This window comes from Dunckerocampus dactyliophorus, chromosome 15, assembly GCF_027744805.1.
Source record: "Dunckerocampus dactyliophorus isolate RoL2022-P2 chromosome 15, RoL_Ddac_1.1, whole genome shotgun sequence".
Lineage (NCBI taxonomy): Eukaryota > Metazoa > Chordata > Actinopteri > Syngnathiformes > Syngnathidae > Dunckerocampus > Dunckerocampus dactyliophorus.
In genome coordinates, this window is record NC_072833.1 from 21391672 (window position 1) to 21414939 (window position 23268).

Below are 23268 nucleotides of genomic sequence, written 5' to 3' on the forward strand. Positions count from 1 at the left end.
GGACAAACAAGCCTATGCATGCCTGGTTTGCAGCAGAAATACTTGTAATGGCACTTTGAAAACGTCACCATAAATACTAAATGTCACTGTTTAAGGGGTTGAAAAATAGCTACCTTTTCATTCAAAGATGGCGATTTTCGACATGGTCACATCACCATACATCATAAATGTCATCATTTAATAGGATGTAGTGTAAAACATGTATATTAAATGACAAAATGCATTAATAATGGGTTATTTGGTCCAAAGACACTACACTCTTTCAAAAGGGACACATATTTGGACAATTACAACACTAAAAACTGCTGTTTTTGCACACACAGTAGCGGTAGGTGACACAAATCGACAAGGACGCACGTCTCGTCACCACGCTACCAAATAACCACTGCTGCTACTAAAATACAACCAGCTAAGATCATAACAGACATATGTAAACAGACGCCTCACTGCCGTTCATTTCTGATGGACACAATTACAATGTTTCTGGTTGACAGAGGACCGAGTAAAGTACCACCTAACTTTGTTTTTCCAACTAATGAGGGTAATGGAAGATGCTGCCATCACAAATACTTCAAAAACACTAGTTAGTGGAGAAAATATCCCAAGAAGTTTGTTTGTGTCCTCAGAGATGCTTATTTATAGTTATTGTATTATATTTGTTCTTACAGTGCCTTTTTTAATGTATGACTGTGCATACATGTATGGCTGTCGTATATCGCGGTTAAACTGGCTCCAGACCCAGACGTGATAAGTGATTTTCCGCAAAGTAGCATTCAATATTAATAAACTTGAATATTTAGAAATATTTCGTAGTTGGAGCATAGAAAACCTGTTTATGACCTTCTAAATACAGTTTTACCATTATTAGAGCCACCGTTACACACATATTACCTAATATAGGGGACAGATAATGAATAATACATAATAGCTCACACGTTAGCATTGGGAAAGTTCCTTGTTGTTGTAGTATGTCGAACATAATGTGGGCACGTCATTCTACTGTCCATCCTCACTATGATGTTACTTTACACCACATTGTGCAAGTCTTACGCGCAGGCTACTGGATCACTGCAAGGACAGAAGAGACAGCTGCCGCTTTTAAGTGTAGCAAGCTACCAAGCTAACTGGATTCCAATTAATTTACTTTATAAGAAAGGGTTTGAAATTTAGTGGGGAAGAAGGACAAAGTGAAAAGCAAAAAACGTACCACTTCCACATGGAATGGGAGAACTGTCTTTCACTCTGCATCCATGGCTGACTCCATGCAGTGCAAGTTAAGCTAATGTAATGTAAGGCAATGTCTCTGCAATGTAAGAGATCATACACTGGTCTAGTGACCAGTGTATTATACTACATATTGGCTTTCAATATTTTTTTTTTACTATTAGGCCATAGTGAACTGCAAAAGAGTGAGCATTAATTAATTATTTTTTGAAAAACCGTGAGAGTGAGGGAGCGATGTACGGACCGCAAAAGGGTTCGTAATGAGGGATTGATTGTTTTTAATTGAAAAAAAAAACAGTTCTGGAAGTGTGTGTTGAGGTTGAGGGAAGGAGGGCCTGTATTTGAAGGATTTGTGCACTGCAGAAAATAAAAAAAATAAGGAATGTCATTATATTTGTGTTGTATTTATTTTTTTGCATATCTGTTCATATTCTATTATATTGTGTATCTTTTGTGGCAATGTATAACTTACAGTTTTTTCATAATAAAATATTTGTCTTTGTAAAGACAAGACCTAATTAGGTGTGTGAATTTGTGCTGGGGGTGGGGGGGTTCCTCGGTCAGCCCAGAGTGTCATTCAAATCATAACACTGGCCCGTGGGCCGGACATTTGCTGTTCATTAACCCGAGTAACCACATTTTAAGTGATATGACTTTCAAACATAGCATTCCACAAACATTGAACTCTGTGTTTTTAACAAAGCTGTTTTAGTATAACAGCAAAAGTGCATTTAACAAAACTAAGTTGCATCACCGCAGTATAAGTGTATCAAATAAAAATAAGTAGCAGTATTTCAACAAAATTAAAAGTGCAAAAAACAGTTGCATCACAAAGCAAGGCCAAGAGACAATAATCCGCCTTCATAGCTGTCTTTCAGTTTTGAATTTGTGTGTGTGAGCAGATGGACTGCATCAAAGTCTTGACGTTTCATCCGAAAGTGCCTATGCAGGTTATATTCCTTTGAAACAGTTTTTTACTGTGGACAAACTAAACATCAGTTTACCCACTCCATGTCCGGCATATGCAGGTTTTGTAGTCCAGTTGCTGTGAAAAAATAAAATTTTCATTGTTGTTAGGGCCATGTATGTTTAAATGCAAGCCATCTTCTTCTACTGCACTTCTTTGCAATGTTTACACCTCATTGTTGCCCCCTACAGAGCAAAGGAAGTATCCATGTACAAGCACTTCTTTAGTTGAAGGGCGGGCCAAATAAAAAGCTTCAGTTGGTGGAATGTGGGTCCCGAGCTGCCTACTGAGGACCCAAGTTGCATAATATTTTCTTTTTTGGAACATGCTGCAATTAAAGAAAAAAGTACATAAAGTCAAATGTAAAAAAAACAACAAAAAAGCAAGAGATGACTGTATATGGTTTTCAATTGAAAAAAAAACATTTGTAAACACAACAGTTGTGGGAGTGTGTGTTGAGGTTGAGGGAAAGAGGGCTTGCAGTAAATTGCAAATGCACTCTACCTATTGATCATAAGTGGCATGCGGCTAAAAGTACAGCATCAGGGGAAAACATTGTGGCTTAATGTTTTTATTCAACATTCTACATATGGATAAAGCCTAAAATACTCAGTGACATTTCTGTTGTTTCGTTGCTAGTTGATCCCTGAGAGGTCCATAAATACAGTTAGCATGCCAAGAAAAAGCTACTATAATTGACAAGATGGTCGTCTGCAGAAAGAGCATGACCCCATACGTAGCCGCCACCGTGGGGCCAGGCGGCAGGGCTGCGGAGCCGACCAGGATGACCCTCACCTCTGACTTGATCATGTGTAACTCGTCAAGGATAGATAAAAATGTGCAGCAGTGGAACCACTGGTGGCTGTGACCCCAGATGTCAAAGTGACCCGGCGCCAACCTCTCGGGGACCTTGCTGATGTTGAACACGGCTGATGCCAGCAGCCAGAGGCAGTGGCGATAAAAAAAGACTGATGCAGTGGAGTACGGTGATTGGATGAGGCGATAAAAAATGGGTGTGGATGACACCAGAAACGGGAGGAGGAACACAAGGGTACGGATAATGTAGCGGTGGTGCCTCCACTTTTGGCGTGTGTTGCAGCAGAACAGGAGGCAAATAACCGCCACAACACAAGCGCTCGGGATGTAAAGGGTTTCAAAGAACAGTTTAAACTCTGAAGATTCCAGGACCCCGTTGTGGGTGGTGTTCCCCTTAGTCTCAACTACCCCTGGCCTGGGGTGGATGTAGTAGTGATACGCCAAGGATGATCCAACCGTGTAGGCGCTAATGGTCCCGTAATCCACAAAGAAGCACACCTCTCTCACCACCACCGACATGGCGTTAAGCAAGTGGGCCAAGCTGCTACACATCAGCAGAGAGGAAACACACAGGAAGTAGTTCCAAAGCGGGTAGAAGAATGGATGATCCCCGGACGGCACCCCCTCCCAGTCAAACACCTCGGCGAAGTAGTACGCAAACACAAACACGGGGAGGAAGTGCGTCCAGAAGTTACCCGTTTCATTGGTGGGCCGGAACGCCGAAAGGATGCAATCCCGGAAGCTGTAGTTGGGGAAACGGTATCCGGTGAGGATGAAGTTCTCGATGACACGGGGCGGCACGTCTGAATAACTCAAAAGAGTTAAAGGATGATCGCAGTTAAGAAGCATAATGGTGGCGGGGGACTGCAAAATTATTCCCAAAAATTTGTTTAGTAGCATAAACAAATACAAATGTCCTTCCGGTCCAAATTGGGCCCCTGACCCACAGTTTGGGAACCACTGATCTCAATATGAAAATATATTAATGGTTCTTCCAGACTCGTTGCCCCCTTTTTTTGGGACCTTTATTCCCATCAGAGGTTGTGTAATCTTGCCGGTCTATAGTCCAAAGAGTAAAAACACGTTCAAGAAACAACCCCGTCCTGTACTGAAGAGAGGTCCAGGGGTTGGGGGGTGGGGAAACTGTCAGGTCACGGATCGCCTTGTCTTCCTGTTCTTGCTTCACCGCGTTAGAATCGCACCGTCCGTGGGGTACGACGCTGAAGTTGGCTTCCGATTCGCACTTAAGAGGAAATTTAAGGTGGAACGGTCCGAGTAGGCACGAAATTTAAGGTGGAACGGAAGTATTACGTGATAGTGTGTCCCGATTGTCTTTTTTGTAACATTTTAGATAAGGCATCGCCTTTACCTGACGTTCACTATTGTGTTTGTGAAACTTTTGTTTGATATGTGAAAATGTAATCATGGCACATATTTAGACGCTTATGTAGCACCCACTCTCTATTAGACCTGATCCACTTTAAAACCACAAGGCTCAAACCTGTACTGGAGTAATCTACAGACCTTGGGGGTTCATAAAAGCACAGTTTGTGATTTGTGAAACCTTTATTCTATGTGTGAAAATCCAATAAAGGTAAATTTCTCTATATTTTCCAGCTCTAGTCCATACTGGTCCACTTTAAAAACCACAAGGCTCAGACTTCTCAAATCGGGACTGGATTAATCTACAGACTCCAAAGTTTGACAAATCTGAGCCCTGTGTGTTTTTTTAATGTGGACCAGGTCTAATATGGAGTGGGTGCTAAAGAGGCGTCTAAATATGTGCATTTTCACATATCAAATAAAAGTTTCACAAACACAATAGTGAACGTCAGGTAAAGGCGAGGTCTTACCTAAAATGTTTTCACATTAGAAGTGTTACAAAAAAAACACAAAATCAGGACACACACCATTGCGCAATACTTCCGTTCCACCTTAAATTTCGTGCCTTCGCCGACCGTTCCACCTTAAATTTCGTGCATACGTCCGTTTCACCTTAAATTTCCCCTTAAGTGCGAATCGGAAGCCAACTTCAACGTCGTTAAAAAAAGAGTTTTATCTCCCATTTAAAAGGGAATGCACAGGAAACGTTTCATTGAATGCCGCTACAGTGGTGCCGCATACAGTCTCTTGACATTGAATAATAGGACACACTTGACCCCACAAGCGCACGGTAACACGGCCATTTCCAGTTTTTGCTTTCAAAATAAAAGTAGTCGTCGTTTATTTATTTATTTATACCATTTTCACGCAAGTCGTCTAGTGAGCTAAGGTTTGAACTTAATACATTTTGCAATTAATAAAAATGCCAAATATATTGTTCTATGGTAGAGTATATACATACATATCAATTAAATCCGGGTATACAGGTAAACTTTCAAAATAACATTTTCAAATTTTTTGCCATAACCATGCCTCATTAAAACATTAGCAATGCAGCTAAAGAAAGCTAGCAAGTCAGATATTAGCACAAAACAAATAACTCACCTGATATGAGAACGTTTTGCGCTTCCATGTACAAAGATGCACAATCCATGGACAGCACCGCCATTCAGATTTAATCCCACAAAGATTATTTGCTAGTCATCTGGTAACGATTTAGTTTTAGAACACTGTATAGATTTGAGTTGAAAGATGAACAGACCGCTGCTGCTGCATGGCTTGTAGACAATTTTGAAGCCCATTTTTATTGGTATAAATTAGAGTATTAAAAAGTTTTAAAACTTTTAGTAGTGGGACTGACAATTCAAATAATGCATACGCATTTGCTTTGCACCATTAGGCCTATTATTGTTATTATTAATTTGACGACGTATGGGAATTCATAATTACATTTTATATCTTCCTTGTAAACACAGACTAATGTACGAGTGTTTCTTTGAAAAAAAATAAATAAAGAAATGAAACTCTAGTACATGAACCTGCCGGAAAAAGATGGATCTCCTTCATAACGCTTTTAGCTTTTGTGATGTCGTAATGTTTATCAGAGCCGATATGTTGGGTTATATAATTTTGCCCCTGCTCTTTGTAGATATACTGTATCCACACTGTAAACTGTGCAGAATGTGTGAACACATGGCATGACAGTCATCCTTGTACTTCTGGTAATATTTAATCTGCTTGGAAGCCAATTCGATGCGATCACTAATGTACAATGGCTCAGTCTGATGTCTGATGTCGGCATACCTGCTGATGATTATCTGTGAGGACGATATGATTGATGCAGTATGTTAGCTAGCTTCACCACTCTGTGCACTCAAACGTGGCATACAGCTGGATGCTAGCTTTAGAGCTAGCCACCAGGAATACCTCTTTATTATTAGTTGTCTTCAATGCTGCTTCGATCGCAATCTCAACACAACAAATTCGCAGAATATTTATTCTTTTCGCAATTTGATGGACAAACTTAAGACAAATTCTGTCTGTATAAAACATCAAAATTCAGGAGACGAGGGCAATTTCCAGGAATCTCCTGCAGAATCCGGGAGAGCTGGCAGGTCTGGCAATAAATGACAGAATGGTGACTTCTGTCAACACACCTCAAAGTTACGGCACAACCAGAAATCTCTCACAGCAGTGCACTGCTAAGAAATAAATTCCACAGTCTTTGACAGTTCTCATGTTTTTGCATGTGGTGGTTCAGAAGGAGAAGCAATCTCAAATTTGGCACGACTCTGTGACTGCAAACTGAGCTGGCCAATATCAGGAACTCACATGTTTGAGCATGTTTTTGCACATACCTCCTTCACACAAAGGAAGGGTGTTCCTTCTAGAATTGGGCAGAAGATGGCAGCAAAACTCTCTGAATTTAAACTAGGAAAATGACAGGATGGCGACATCGACACACCTGGACCGCACGGCGCAACCTGAGACCCGTAACTGACCAAGAAAGTGGCAGAACTCGAAAAGAAGTAATTCCACAGTCCACATGGCAGGGTCACGTTTCAAGAAGGTTTTATGTTGCTGTGTGGAGTATTTCAGGAGGAGAAGCAATTCCAAGAAAGAGGTCAGTCGGAAAGATCTCATAAAAGCACACAACGAAAAACTGTTAGAGTTAAAATTTGGTGGATTTTATCTCACATCAATCAATACATTCACTCGCTCTCATTCCGACATCTTGCGGATCATGTAGTTGAGGATTCCCCCGTGGTGGAAGTATGCTAGTTCCACATCAGTGTCAAATCTCATCCGTACCTGGAATGTTTTTCCCGTGTCAAGCTGTTAAGAAGAAAATCTTTTTTACAAATATTTTACAAAAACATCACCTCGATATATAAGAGTCTGAACGTTACCGTCACAGCGACGATCATTCTTGGGGTGATTTGCTCAGGAATGGTGACGGTGAAGCGCTCTCTTCCTGTCAAGCCTAGACTTTCAGCGGTGTCCCCCGGTAAATACTCGAGTGGGATGATTCCCATTCCCACAAGATTACTCCGATGAATGCGCTCGTAGCTCTCGGCAAGAACTGCCTTTATGCCCTTTGGGAAAAAAAAATAAAAGCTACAAAACCTGGAGGACATACAGTAGGTAATATGGAGGACATAGAGTAGGTAACATGGAGGACATACAGTACGTAACATGGAGGACATACAGTAGGTAACATGGAGGACATACAGTAGATAACATGGAGGACATACAGTAGGTAACATGGAGGACATACAGTACGTAACATGGAGGACATACCAGTAGGTAACATGGAGGACATACAGTAGATAACATGGAGGACATACAGTAGGTAACATGGAGGACATACAGTACGTAACATGGAGGACATACAGTACGTAACATGGAGGACATACAGTAGGTAACATGGAGGACATACCAGTAGGTAACATGGAGGACATACCAGTAGGTAACATGGAGGACATACAGTAGGTAACATGGAGGACATACAGTAGATAACATGGAGGACATACAGTAGGTAACATGGAGGACATACAGTACGTAACATGGAGGACATACCAGTAGGTAACATGGAGGACATACAGTAGGTAACATGGAGGACATACAGTACGTAACATGGAGGACATACAGTAGATAACATGGAGGACATACAGTAGATAACATGGAGGACATACAGTACGTAACATGGAGGACATACAGTAGGTAACATGGAGGACATACAGTACGTAACATGGAGGACATACAGTAGATATCATGGAGGACATACAGTAGATAACATGGAGGACATACAGTACGTAACATGGAGGACATACAGTAGGTAACATGGAGGACATACAGTAGGTAACATGGAGGACATACAGTAGGTAACATGGAGGACATACAGTAGATAACATGGAGGACATACAGTAGGTAACATGGAGGACATACAGTAGGTAACATGGAGGACATACAGTAGGTAACATGGAGGACATACAGTAGATAACATGGAGGACATACAGTAGGTAGTTTTACCATAGCAACAAGGCTGTAAAAAACTGTTAATATGTTATATAAACATCATGTCACAGAGATATGTATGTTTTTTTGGAGGGGTGGGGGGCTTGCAAAATATAAAATAAATCAAAGACCCCTTTAGGCTCACTAATAAGCCAATTTAAAACAATAATTCAAGGATAAGCAACTCCAGAGTAATTTACACTTACCATTCTGTGTTTTGAAGGCGACCAATCTCATGTCTTTAAGGCTTAAGTCAATATTTTGCAAGTTCTCTATTTCATCCCCAAATGTTTTTCTCTTTTTTTCTCCTTGAAAACTTTTGACACATCGCTCCAATCTTCGCTATAGTCACTGTAAACATCCTCTGTCTCATACCCGATATGTTTGTGTAGTTGAGAGGTGTTCCTCTGCTTATCCCACTTCCGGAAATTATGCTTTGCTGAGGCATAGATGGCGCCTTGTACTATAAATGTCATTTTTGCAAATTAGCCGTTCGCTTTCAAAAAACAATGTAGAACATAATTACAAACAATATATAACATATTTAAGCAAAGTTGCTATATCATGTCAGTGACCCTTTAAGCCTTAACAGTAGGAACTGCTTCTATTCATGTTGTTGTACCTTTGATACAGATTCCAGCAAAGTGGTATACTGTCCTAACGCCGAGGTTGTGTGAGGTATGCGTACCCTTAGGGCAGGGGTCAGCAACCTTTACCATCAAAAAAGCCATTTTAGCTCTTCTTCCAGTAAAGAAAAACAGTCTTTCATTTCCATATAGACAGCCGAACCACTGTTTCACAAAAACAATGACGTCACAGACCCATCGCCACCTCGTCGCCATCACGTGACCAGAAGTGAGCTTTGACTACAAGCCAACATAATATCCGAATACTTCGACGCACATGACTGTCCCCAGTCGACGTTCTCACAGAATGAATCGAATAAGTAATTCCACTTCGTCGTAAGTCTAGATGAGCCTTCGAAACCGTAGGATTTATTTTTCTTCTATAGTTAGGTGTGTCACGTGGTTTCGTCTGCGTGTCTGTTTGCAGCGGCACACACAGGTGTTCCTTGTGTATTACATCGTTTTTATACAGTGATTCGTTCCTGACAGGATGCAAGTGTTTACTAATCCAGCACAGTGTGCACGCAACTTTTTTCCAACCTACCAAAAACGTCCAAGAAAGTTCCTGTGTGGACAGTGCCTAAAGCCGCCGCAAACATTACACAGCTACTAAACTTTTAAGAAGTTTTAATCTTTTCAACATTTTTTTACAACAGAAATGCAGCATATATGCATAGGCCTACTTCGAAATAATTTAAATACTTGTAGGCCTTTTTGAGCCATTCCTGTATTTGTGTAAAATTAAAAGAAAACGTAAACACATTTTGTTAATAAGAGCGCACATTTTGTTAATAAGAGCGGGCTACTGTACAACCATCTTACATGGTGAATTACCTTGTGGCTAAGGTCATGTCCACACAAAGACGTATTTTTAAAAACACAGATTTTCACCTACTCTGGAGTTTTAAAAAATGTCTACGAATTGTCTTAAAAAAATGCGGTACACATACGCATTAAAAGTGAAAGACAAGAAGTGCTTTCTTGTGTCATGCATTTCCTCCATAAATCCAATACAAGCAGTGGAGTGGCCCGGTATACGTGTAAGACGAGGTGTGAAAGTGTACAGATAACCTCCACCAGTCTTTGACAAGTGGGAGTCATGATAGCCATTGTGCTAATAAAACAGAGCCTGTAGATATTCTCACGTAGTTTGATAACATTTTCTTTCCTGGTACATACACACATACACACAGTCTGTGCAGATTTCAACAAGTCTAATTTAAGACTTTACCATAATGAATGCAATTTGAGACCCATTTCACATCCATACTGGAAAATCAGAGGCAAATGAACGAGAATTGCAAAGTACATAAAGATGTTACACTCCTGATCAAAACCTTAAGACCAGTTGACCAGTAAGTAAGTAAGTAATTTATTAAAAACAACAGTTAAACTGAAATGGGCTGTTTATCAGCGAAGCAAAAGTTTAACACCATCGCTCAAAAAATAACACAAATCTCTCCAAATCAGAACAAAAAATGTTCTTAGTAGGACTCAGTAATGAGGAGCTCCACCGTTCTTGTAAATCACTTCAAAAATTGCTTTGGGCGTGCTTGATGCAAGTGTTTCCGAGGCTAATGGGAACATTGCTCCAAGTGGTGAAGATGGCTTCACAAAGGGCATCAACTGTCTGGAACTGATTGCCATTTTTATAAACTTCCCTTGCCATCCATCACCAAATGTTCTCTATGGGATTTAAATCATGGGAACACGCAGGATGGTCCAAAAGAGTGATGTTATTCTCCCTGAAGAAGTCCTTGGTCAAGCGAGCATTGTGAACTGCAGCGTTGTCCTGTTGAAAAACCCAGCTGTTACCACACAGACGAGGGCCCTCAGTCACGAGGGATGCCCGCTGCAACATCTGCATCCGTTTAACGACCCAACAACTGAATGAAAAAGCACCCCAGATCATGAGGGATCCCTCTCCACTGTGCCGGGTAGAAAACATCTCAGGTGGGATCTCCTTGTCATGCCAGTAATGTTGGAAGCCATCTGGACCGTCAAGGTTACATTTTTTTCCTCATCAAAGAATACAACTTTTTTTCCACCTTTCAATGTCCCATGTTTGATGCTCCCTGGCAAAGTCTAAATGGGCAGTTTTGTTGCCTTGAAGGAGACGAGGTCTTTGAATTCATTTTTTGTTTTTTTAAACCCTTTTCCCGCAGATGCCGTCTGATGGTTATTACGCTGCAGTCGGCGCCAGTAAGGGCCTTAATTTGGGTCAAAGACCGCCCTGTGTCCTGATAGACAGCCAATTGGATCCTCCGGCTCAGCACAGGTGTGAATTTTTGGGTCTAACACTTGCTTTTTTTGTTCCATAATGCTCAAGATCTTTAAAAAAATGTGGAATGGCAGATTTACTGCACCCAACCTCAGCAGCAATGGCACGCTGCGAGAGGCCTTGCTTATGTAGCTCGACAATCCAACCACGTTCAAAAAAAGAAAGCTTCTTAGCTTTAGCCATCATGAGGGCATGACAGTGTGAATGCCTGACACAAAATGAACATTTTGAGCAGATTTGGGCTTTTGTAGCCTGTGGTCTTAAACTTTTGATCAGCTGATAAACCTATTTCAGTGTAACTGTTGTTTTCAATAAATTACTTTTTCAAAGTACTGTTTGTCTCACTCCCCGTTCTTGTTTTTGCATATTGTAGCTCTACTTAAAACCTCATTAAGATCCAAATGTGCAAAATGCAAATTCTAGCAATTTTTCCACTGGTCTTAAGATTTTGATCAGGAGTGTAATAGCTCGTCCACATTGAAATACAAAAAAACTTTGCAGCATGTGCACACCACACTAACTGGTTGTGCTACATTTAGGAGGGGGGGACGGCACTACATTTACATATTTTTGTTATTTTGTAAAAACAGTAAAAAACAAAAAAAACCACACCTATTTTTCCTTGTTGCCTTTTGCCCTATTTTACAATTTTTTTTTATTTCTACATTGTGCAGTGGCCTAAGAGAAAAACGAGCTGCTGGCCTCGTGGCGCCGGTATACCCTTGCTTTTATAGCTACAGGGCTTTTTGGTTTGTGTCATAAGAAATGTGCAATGTTTTTAAACCTTATTTAACAACAGAAAATGAAGTTCTTGACTTAAGGTTGCTGGTCTCACCTCGTGCTGCAATACATGCGCGTGTGTGCGTCTTATAACGCGCACTAGCAATAACAAAAATAATTACAAATTCACAATGGTTTCTCGACTACGCGTAAGCAAGTGCTGATTGTAATGATAATGAACACAGCGCAGATTGGGAAAGGCTGTCTGGAAATGAGGCAAGGCCATCTCTTGCCATCACACGTAATGCACAGAACTATTTTCTGTCATGGATTCTGGGAAACATGGTGGTTAGCCTATCAGGTACTGTAACATTCTGTTGGGTGTTGTAACATTTATGTTCTGAATTTTGGTGTATGCAAGTTTGTGTATGCACATCGCTGAGGATGTTATTGGTGGTAAGGAGGACGTGTTGTTGTAAGTGTGTTCATATTGATTTGGTCCATCTAGGACAGGCGTCAGCTGAGTTCTGACTGGTGATTGGATGAGCGCGAGTAAGGGAGGGGAAGCAGGTAATTGCCTGCCTGCGTTCGTTGAGACATGACAGAGACGTCTTTTGCTCCCGCGGTAAGGTAATACATTAATATATCCCCGCCAAAAAAGAACTTCACAGAAGAAAATTTTTTAGTTGTTAATTCTGCACGGACAGATTCCTTTTTCTTCTCTGACAATGATCCTGGCTTGCCTGTATGCTTGATATGTGGCGAGAAACAAAAAAAACATTGAAAGACAGGGTTCCGCTACATGTATCGTAATTTCCGGTGAGTAAACTTAATAAAATAAATGCTTTTTAAAGTGCTTTTAGTGCTGTAAGTGCAAGTTTTTTTTCAAATTGAACATTTTCAAATGATCTCTTCTGCAACTGTTAAAGGAAGCACAATGTCCCATTTTCACTAGCCACTTTTTCACAAATCATGAATTACTTTGTACAATGTTTGTACAAATAATAAATCATGTCATGTAACAAATCATTGCCCACACTCTGCTTACTATTTTATGTTTTGTTCTATATAGTTTAGAGATTGGCGGGTGATGCCTCATGAAGCTTTGAGGCTTTCCTTCAAATTGTGCCGGAACAGATTCAGAGCATTGGTGCTTCAATGAAAAGCAACATTAGCGACATCTGGTGGAAGACCTGTAAAGCGTGACTCTGAACGCCCTACACCTCGGACGCTATGCTCTATTCAGTCTGCCCGTGATGTCATCGCCACGCTTTATACTAAGCATTGGACCACATTGAGTCATACAAGGGCTTTGAAAGTTAAGTCCAGCTTTAAGCCTTTCAGATTCTGGATCAAAGCTTTAGAACAAGATTAAAAGGTATGTAGGATATAAATATACTTTTATATCTATCAGCAGATGAAATGTAGTTAAAATCTTCTGAGGAATATGTTAATTTAGCCTCCGAAAAAAAGTTCACAGCTTGATGAAGGCAGCGCACCACATCATCTGCAAAAAGCAGGGACTCAATCCTGCAGCCACCAAACCGGAACCCCTCAAGCCCCTGACTGCGCCTAGAAATTCTGGCCATAAAAATAATGAACAGAATTGGTGACAAAGGGCAGCCCTGGCGGAGTCCAATCCTCACTGGAAACGGGTCCGACTTATTGCCAGCAATGCGAACCAAACTCTGACACCGGTCATACAGGGAACGAGCAGCCTGAATTAGCTGGTCCGGTAACCCATATTCCTGAAGTACTCTCCACAAAATTCCTCGAGGAATATGGTTGAATGCCTTCTCCAAGTCTAAAAAACACATGTAGACTGGTTTGAATCCGAGATTCAACTATGCGGTGGATCCTCCTCTCCAGAACCCCTGAATAGACCTTACCAGGGAGGCTGAGGAGTGTGATTCCACGATAGTTGGAACACACCCTCCGGCCCTTTCTTAAAAAGGAGGATCACCACCCCGGTCTGCCAATCCAGAGGTACTGCTCCCCATGTCCACGCGATGCTGCAGAGTCATGTCAACCATGACACGCCTACAGCATCCAGGGCCTTAACAAACTCCGGGCGGATCTCATCCACCCTGCCACCAAGGAGCTTTTTGACAACCTTAGCCCCAGAGATAGGAGCCCACCGTGGAGTCCCCAGGCTCTGCTTCCTCATAGGAAGACGTGTCGGTGGGATTGAGGAGGTCTTAGAAGTATTCTTTCCTCCAATCTACAACATCTCGAGTCGAGGTCAGCAGCACAACATCCCCACCATACACGGCGTTGACTGTGCACTGCTTCCCCCTCCTGAGACGCCGGATGGTGGTCCAGAATCTCTTAGAAGCCGTCCAATGCCTTCTCCGAACTGGTGTCCACCAACGGGTTCTGGGATTATCGCCACAACAGGCATCGACCACTTTACGGCCAAAGCTCCGATCAGCTGCCTCGACAATGGAGGCACGGAAAATGGCCCATTCAGACTCAAAGTCTGCCACCTCCCTCGGAACATGGTCGAAGCTCTCCCGGAGGTGGGAGTTGAAACTCCTTCTGACAGGGTACTCTGCCAGTCGTTCCCAGCAGACCCTCACAATACATTTGGCCTGCCAGGTCAGACTGCCATCCTCCCCCATCATAGGAGCCAACTTACTACCAGGTGGTGATTGGTTGACAGCTTTGCCCCTCTCTTCATCAGAGTGTCCAAAACATATGGCCGCAAGTTCGATGATACGACCACAAAGTCAATCATCGCAGTGCGGCCTAGGGTGTCCTGGTGCGATGTGCACATTTGGACACCCTTATGCTTGAAATAGTGTTTGTTATCAACAATCTGTGACAAGCACAGATGTCCAATAACAAAGCACCGCTCTGGTTCAGATCAGGAGGACCGTTCCTCCCAATCACGCCAGTCCAGGTCTTACTGTCGCTGCCAACATGAGCGTTGAAGTCCCCCGCAGAACAAGGGAATCCCCTGAGGAGCACTCTCCAGTACTCTCCAGAGACTCCAAAAAGGGCGGGTGTTCTGAACTGCTGTTTGGCGCATAAGCACAAACAACAGTCAGGATCCGCCTCCCCCACCCGAAGGCGGAGTAAACCTACCCTCTCGTTCACCGGGTTAAACTCCAAGGTCCCCATATTGTCTCTTTGGGCTGTGCCCGGCCAGGCCCCATGGGTGTAAGCTCGGCCACCAGATGCTCGCCATTGTGCCCCTCCTCCAGGCCTGGCTACAGAAGGGGGTCCCGGTGACCCGTGTCTGGGCAAGGGAAAACGTGGTCCAATGGTTTGTTTTATCGTAGGGGTCTATTGAGCCACTCTTTGTCTGGTCCCTCACCTAGGACCTGCTCGTCGTGGGTGACCTTACAAGGGGCATAAAACCCTCTGACAACTTAGCTCCTAGGATCATCAGGACATTATTTATAATTTACCTGATTCCCTTACAAAAAACAACGGGAATCTAGGAAATTTCACCTGCACTGTCCAGGTATTTATTTCACAGTCAGACTGGTTGAATTTTTGACTGAATCGATTTAAAGTTACTGAATCGTTTCAGATCTTATATATTTTGTGCTTGAATTTTATCGCAACCACAAATCGTGAGGCGAATCGAATCGTTATTAAAAGGAATCGTTATACCCCTGGGAATTCCCACTTGTTTTGAGGCAAGGTGTTGAGGCAAGGTGTTTTGAGGCATTAAATTGAAATAACGTTGTGTTGCACTTGCTAGGAGTGGCAGCTGTAGGAGGCAGTTATAAAAGGCAGAGCTCTGATACCCTGAGAAGTTGTCACTCCACCTACACTCAAACTGTCATGCCGACTAGAAAAAGGCATTTGAGTACTTCAGTATGCAGCAAACCTGGCAATTTTGCGGGAAAAAGAAACTGGACTGTATATTATACTAGTATGTGCTGCAGTTAGCATTCGTGTGACGTTAGTGAATTATGTCACACAATTATAAGATAGCACAGTTAGCCTCGGAACTTGAAAGGACATCCTTACCAGTAATAATGGACCTTTTGCTGCCCAGTCTCTTGAGCTTCCGGAACCATACTCTCTCCCGGCAAGAATCAGCAGAGGTACTCCGGACTGCTTGTATAGGTCAGCTGCGTCAAACACATCCATCTGGACAACGCAAAATACACTTAATTTAAGATGACGTCCAAGTGTGAAAGCACCCTCAGCCTTCTCCACAACGAAGGTAGAGATGCCAACCCTCCTGGAATGCCCCAGAGGTGGGTACAACTCCTGATAGGGCCTTCCAATTCAACTGTATATTGTGAAGTAAAGGCACACTACAGTATACTGTAGAATTAGAGAATGAGATGTAGCTATTTTATCAGGAGTTGCACTGATTTCCGCCACCCACTGTTCATTGGCGCAGACGCCGGGCGGTCATTCTTGGTTATGTTCAGATTGTGTGGCCCCATTGGCAGTGCCTCTCTCTGGGGTTGTGTGGCAGACGGTACCTCCCAGCGCCAGGCCCGCAGAAGGGGGGCAGGCCTCCCCTGTCATTTCTCTAGGCCTTCTTTCTGCCCTCATTACTGCCACCTATGCCCTTCCACTTTGCCATTTTGGAATGGGAAGGATCTCCTAGCAGTCTGTATAGATTTCTGCCCACTTGGGGCATTCCTGGGAAATCAGGAAGGTTGGCTTCTCTGCTGCCGATGTGTAGCAGAGAAGGTCCAAGAGTCTGCTTTTTCAGAGATGCCGACCCTTTCAATAAGTCCATCTCTCTCCTGGAAATCGGGAGGGTCGGCATCTCAGAGAAAATGCCTTGAAACGGCCACCAATGGAGCCATTTCTGCACATTTGAATTACGAAGGTCATATTTTTGGTTACAAAGTTGTAAAGATGCGTAGCAGCATTATTGCTGACCATTTCTCCAGTTGGCAGGTGAACAGTTTGCGGTGCCTGCTTGTTGAGGAATTTGTTAAACAGGCGGATGTTGGCAAACGTCCCCCTGGCCATGACAGCGTCATTACCTCGACGGGAGCCGTACGAGTTGAAGTCACGTGGGGTTACACTGTGGATACATAACATAATGTGAGGCAATACAGTGTTTTGTACAACAAATTATACTCAATAGGTAACTCACCCTCTGCTTGACAGGTATCGGGCAGCAGGGCTGTTTCTAGTGATGTTACCAGCAGGGGAAATGTGGTCCGTCGTGACTGAATCACCGAAGTTTAGCAGCACATAGGCACCATCAATGGACTTAGGAGGTTGTAACTGCATGGTCTGAATGAACGAAATATGAAACATGAAATTAGCGTTGGATACTGATCAACCAGTCATTGATAGGCTTTGGAAGTTGGAAACCTCAAGATTTTCCTAGCAGATTTATATATCTTGGACACGGAACCATAATAAGGTGTTTATTTACCAAACCGTCAAAGAAGGGTGGGGACTTGATGTAAGTTGAAGTCGAGTCCCAGGGATAAAGCTTGTCGGATGGCGCCACCAGGGAGTTCCAGCGTTCGTTAACTTTCTGCAATGGATCATTCACATGTCTCTCAACCTTAGTCTAGCTAGTATTCAACAAAAACCTAAAAGGATTAGCTGATAAAATACCTCGATTTTCTCGTAAACTTCTCTAAACATGGACGGAATTACAAACTTTTTCTCTTCACGCTGGATCTCCTCTCGTGTGGGCCAAATATCCCTCAGGAAGATCGCTCTCCCTTCTGAGTTAATTGCTAAAAAAGAAAAAGATGAAAGGTTAGCATAGTTCAAAAGGGTGGTTTTTGCCCTTCCTGTTGCCTCCCTCTCTCCCAAGGGCAGGTATGTGGGGCTCCACGCTCCTCCAATGGGTACCCTCTGCAGGTGGTTAATGACACTGTGCCAGATCTTGTGTATTTTAGGGAGGAAGGTGGGTGGGCCGCAGGGAAAAAGAAAAAAAAAACATAACTGCACTTTAGTGTAAATGCAGCCCAAGCCACCCAACCACATAAAACAACTTAACTGTTAAGTAATGTTTTTATTACGATACAGTGGCACCTGTGAAGTAAAACACAGCCCGGGGACCATTATGATAACTGAACACATTTTACATAACAATTTAAGCATTCACTACTGCCATATAAGAACAGGGTGAAGTTAACCACTGCTTAATAAAACAAAAACAAAACAAAAAAAAACTGCGGTTAGCATTTTCTGTGGCCATTTTTATGGTAATCATTAGGATCCCTCTCACAATCCCTCTGGTCTAACAGGATTATGCTTATGAAGTTTAGTTTGACCTTCGAGGCAAATTTCTCCAAAAAACCGCCAAAATCTTCGAGCTTTGGAGGTCCCACATTACTCACCAAGAGGCTCTGTCTCAAAGTCGATCCTCACAGTCCCGGCTATCGCGTAAGCAATGACGAGCGGAGGCGACGCAAGGTAGTTGGCTCTGGTGTTGGGATGAACGCGTCCCTCAAAGTTGCGGTTGCCTGAGAGGACGCCTGCGGCGACCAAATCTCCCTAAAACACAAAGCCGGGTAAAAAATGAAATGCACTTGGGAGGACAAAGCTGGAAACATGGAAAAAATGAAAAGAAAAAAAACAAACTACCATGACATTGTTAAAATTTGTGGGAAAATATGCCAGCTCTTCATTCACAGACATATTTATAGACACAGAAATATCTTGATATATCAATAGCCTTTCCATAATACTTGACTGTAAAATAAACAACATAGCATTATAAGACACACTATCAGGGGCAGCTACAATTTAAAAAATAATAACAACAAAAATTAAAGAATTGTTAAAAAGAATGTCACCCCCTACACAGCACACCTGCCCGGGATCACATCCTCGGCTAAAAGCTGGTGTAAAATTCCTATGTTGAGCTGAACAACGTCAGCACGGCCGTACTGTATTGCCACTGCACTGAAAAGTGCGGGAAAATACAGAGTAGTACCAACAAGGTGCAAAAACGATGCCTGTTGTAGGCGCTCCGGTCCACTGCTTCTGAGCACGTCGACACAGATGCAACATCTGCAAACACACATGCTAATACATTAATTATGTTTTGAAATGGTGTGATAACTGTCTGGAATTTTATCACAGTTTATCGATAAACAGTATATGAAGAGCTTTTTTTTCTCAAAAGACGGTTGGAAACATTTCACTGACGCAAGGTTTTTCCACAGGATCACTTTCACTTTTTTTGACATCGAGAACTTTTCACATATTGAAGTACACTAAGACCCCAACTAACGAACACAATTGGTTCCAGACGACCGTTCTTATGTAGGGGAAAAGGTAATATTACCAATGATATAGGTACTACATGTACTTGTATACATGTACAGTATATGTGTATGTATGTAAATATGAGTTTGGATGCAGTAGTAATATTAAACCAGGATAATTAATGAAAAAAACAATAATAAAAGTGATATAATAATACGTAATGATAAATGTTATTTACCTTTGCAGAGGAGTCGCCGAGCATACGTCGTTGTGGAGGAGTTGGAGGAGGATATATTGAAAAAAAGAGGTAGTGTTCTGTGGGTGGTGTAGAATTAAGCAGGCCTATTAACTCTTCATAAACTTTAATCACACGCAGTGTCACAGTGCCCTCTACTGGTCAAGCATGTACAGTAGCAGTATAAATACTGATTGAGCGACTGACTACAAGGCAAAATAAAATAAAATATAGACCAGTCGGCTTGTGTTCGTATCCGTGAGTGTTCGCTAGTCGGGTGCTCGTAAGTTGGGGACCTAGTGTCATCATAATCATCATAATTTAAAAATCCTGTTCTGCTAGTTACATTATATTCCATCCATCCATTTTCTATGCTGCTTAATCCTCACTAGGGTCGCAGGGGTATGCTGGAGTCTATCCCAGTTGACTTTGGGACCTTTGGGCAGGAGGAAGGGTATACCCTAGAATGGTTGTCAGCCAATCGCAGGGCACATATAGACAAACAACCATTCATACCTATGGACAATTTAGAGTCGCTAATTAACCTAACATGCATATTTTTGGAATGTGGGAGGAAGCCGGAATACCCAGAGAAAACCCATGCATGCACGGGGAGAACAGGCAATCTTCACACAGAGTTGCCCAACGGAGATACGAACCTAGGTCTTCCAGATCTTCTGACTGTGTGGCCAGTATGCTAACTAGTAGGCCACTATGCGGCCATTATATTATATATACAGTTTATGTATTTTTTGTATTTAATTTTAGTTTTTCATGAATTTAATGGATTTAACACCTTTTCGAACTAAATGTGGTTTGTGCCTTTTGAAATTGAAATTTTGATGGATGATGGATCATATTGGATCACAAATGCAACATCTCAGTTATAGGTATCAATAGGAAGCTCATTCCATACTGTATATGACCACAAATCATACCAATGTTCAGGTTATATGACACAGAATTCCACCAAGCATTGCTGGGTTATTGCTGGCAGAAGGCTGGCGTCCTTCAACGTATGCAGGAAGCTGCTATAGATGCTCTACCAGACTTTGGTAGCTAGTGCCCTCTTGTATGCAGTAGTGGGCTGGGGGAGCAGCCTCAAGAAGGATGCCACACGACTGGACAAACTGGTGAGGAAGGCAGGCTCTGTCATTGGCACTGGACAGCCTGACATCGGTGGCAGAGCAAAGGACACTGAGGAGGCTCCGTTCCATCATGGACAACCAGCATCATCTCCCAACCGAAGAGCAGTTTCAGTGGCAGATTACTATCACAACCAGCTTTACCGAAAGACTGAGCAAATCATTCCTCCCCCACGCCATGGGGCTTTTCAACACAACAGAGGGGGAGCGATAAAAACACACACACAGGACTAGACTTATTACCTTATTATGCATTATTATTATTATTATTATTATTATTATTATTATTATTATTTATTATTATGTATTATTGCACTACAAATTTGACGTGATCTGGTCCGTATTTATTTATTTATTCTTATTCTATTTTGTTATTTTTCTTCTCTCTCACATCTTGCCTTGATTGTTTTATTTTGTGATAAAGTGATTAAGTTCATTACGACATTTTTGCTGAGCTGCTGGAAATGTGAATTTCTCTTGGGGATTAATAAAGAGTTTGCCTGTTTGCCTATCTAGACACCCCACGGCATGAAAAAAAATGCCCTTCAGAGTAAAAGCACTAGATTAAGACCCGTGACCGACTGGAAACGAGTCCACAAATCACTTTTGGGTCGCACGCTTCTCTGCCTCGTGGTCATTTCGACGAAGTATAATGGGCTTATCTGTGATCATGGACTGCTATTGCTTCTGCTTGCCCTTGAGCCCCAAAGTGCGGCCACCCTTGCCCGTGAAACATGTGGAGACAGCCCGCTAGTGAAAACCATCGTTACCTGGGTGATGGCCTCTACAACTGGTTCAGGGAGGGGTCCACTGTTGCCTATACATGTCATGCAACCGTAGCCGACAACCTCAAAGCTGAAAGGTAAGAAGACAGGGATGGAAACTTTTCGATGGAAAGGACAATGAAAAGTCCAGTTTGGGTGTCCATGCCTGTTCTTTTAACAACTTACCCTAACTGAAAGAGGTAGTCCATCACGCCGCTCTCTTTCAGGTAGTAGGTAACCACTCCACTGCCAGGTGATAGACTGGTCTTAATGTAAGGCTTCACACTTAAGCCATTCTCTACTGCCTTTTTAGCTAGGAGTCCTGGAAGGAAAAAAATCATAATCTAATGGAAAGTACAAAAAAAAAAAACAACAAAAGATGAAAGCTTACCCACCGGCTCCGAGCATGACAGACGGGTTGCTGGTGTTTGTGCAGCTGGTAATAGCCGTGATAACCACCGAGCCATGGCTTAATGTGTACTCTTTCCCGTCAAAAATGAACGGAACCGTCAAGCTTTGGGAGTCGTGAGCGACAGCAAAACCCTTGAAACCTTGCTGAAGTTAGCCAAAAACAATTATGAAATGTTACATTTGTGAAGTTAACCAGTACAATGATACACCAAACAAAAAAAAAACATCCATGACAGTGGTTGTCAGAGGCTACTGATCCAGGCCTTACGGACATGGTCATAAAGAGTCTCTGTGTTTCTCCTCCCATGCGAGGAACACCATGCCACCCACCAAATTTATGTACTGTATGTTCCTATGCATAAAGTACAAGTTGATAAATCCCATGCCCTGCGTGGGAATGTTCTTACAAACTCTTTATGCACACATCTGTGCATAAGCACGCTTGATAAATGAGGCCCCAGGTTTGGGGGACAGGCTTGCTGGCCAGCGAATCCTAGGACCCACCACCCACAGGGGCAAACATTTGGGTGTTCTGGGTCAATCTGGTTCTTGGGGACATTGAACGTCGTGCAGAAGGCGGCTGAACTTGTGCATGAAGATAGACTCACCTCCACCCATAAAATAATTTTTTGAGAGGGTTTTACTGCACCTTGCAGTTGAGCAACATGCCCCAACTGTGGTTTGTACTTATGCGTCAACTAGCATAGATGTCGCTTAGCAATTTGACATTGGGGTTTACAGTTAGTAGTCGGCTCACACTCAGGTTGCTGGATTCGGACACATGCATTGGGCTCGTGCATAAACAATTGTCCCAGGCCCAGGTCAACCTCTTCCAAGAAAGTCTGGCCTTAGGAAGGGAGTTGACCCTGCTTAAACCCGGATTAGAGAGCTCACAGAACTAGAACTGGAATTTTGGTTTAAATTGCCTTGTGTGATTGCAATCTCGGCTAAGTTTTAGAAAAACTTGAAAACATGAAAAAAATTCACATTATGAGTGAAACTTGCCTTTGCTCCTAGGCAGGTTTCAAAGTCTTTCTTCATGTCGGAAAGAGGAATTTTGTCCTGAGGTCTTTTGGGGCCACTACAGCATGGAACCACAGTACTAAGGTCCAACTCCACAACCTTAAAAGATACGTGAGTAGAAGAAAAAGTGGTTATTAATGCGCTGCACCGACTAGGATATGCGTATATACTCCTGATCAAAATTTTAAGACCGGTTGAAAAATTGCAAGAATTTTGCTTTTGCTTACTCAAAAAAAAAGTCTCAATTCCATTTCTTCTTTTTGCATTTTTAAGCTCTACTTAGAACCTCGTTAAAAACCAACAGAGCAAAATGTAAATTCTTGTTGATCAGGAGTGTATATATTACGAGTGTATATATATCACGACTGACCTGACTGAAATCCGGATCCTGTGTGACGTTGCTGTAGTCTCGGAACATGGACACTGCCTTCAAGTACTTTGTGATGTAGGAGAGCTTTTCTGGTTCTCGCCCTAAATTCCGACAATATAAAA

General features: G+C 42.4%; 2 protein-coding genes across 6 annotated transcripts in view; both read right to left on the reverse strand.

The window, feature by feature from the left end:
* Positions 1-101: 101 nt before the first annotated feature.
* paqr9 (progestin and adipoQ receptor family member 9) lies at positions 102-4263 on the reverse strand. Its single transcript, XM_054752576.1, has one exon. It carries the CDS (start codon positions 3905-3907, stop codon positions 2801-2803), a length of 1107 nt encoding a protein of 368 aa, XP_054608551.1. The 5' UTR covers positions 3908-4263; the 3' UTR covers positions 102-2800.
* A 2209-nt stretch (positions 4264-6472) lies between these two features.
* aco1 (aconitase 1, soluble) overlaps positions 6473-23268 on the reverse strand; it is a 46740-nt gene continuing 29944 nt past the window's right edge. For all 5 annotated transcript variants that reach the window (XM_054800872.1, XM_054800875.1, XM_054800874.1 and 2 more), the window contains 13 exons: positions 23147-23247; positions 22759-22875; positions 21738-21897; positions 21529-21664; positions 21349-21433; positions 18325-18481; positions 17591-17715; positions 17403-17507; positions 17115-17257; positions 16895-17042; positions 16019-16141; positions 7300-7485; positions 6473-7225 (listed from right to left, as the gene is read on the reverse strand). In XM_054800872.1, the coding sequence (XP_054656847.1) occupies positions 7112-7225; positions 7300-7485; positions 16019-16141; positions 16895-17042; positions 17115-17257; positions 17403-17507; positions 17591-17715; positions 18325-18481; positions 21349-21433; positions 21529-21664; positions 21738-21897; positions 22759-22875; positions 23147-23247 (1700 nt within the window). In that variant the 3' untranslated portion in view covers positions 6473-7111. The remainder of the gene's footprint in view (positions 7226-7299; positions 7486-16018; positions 16142-16894; positions 17043-17114; positions 17258-17402; positions 17508-17590; positions 17716-18324; positions 18482-21348; positions 21434-21528; positions 21665-21737; positions 21898-22758; positions 22876-23146; positions 23248-23268) is intronic.

What these genes read in the sequence shown, in the direction of transcription:
- paqr9 (XM_054752576.1), bottom strand. Translation starts at nt 3,907, where the DNA reads ATGCTACTAAACAAATTTTTGGGAATAATTTTGCAGTCCCCCGCCACC.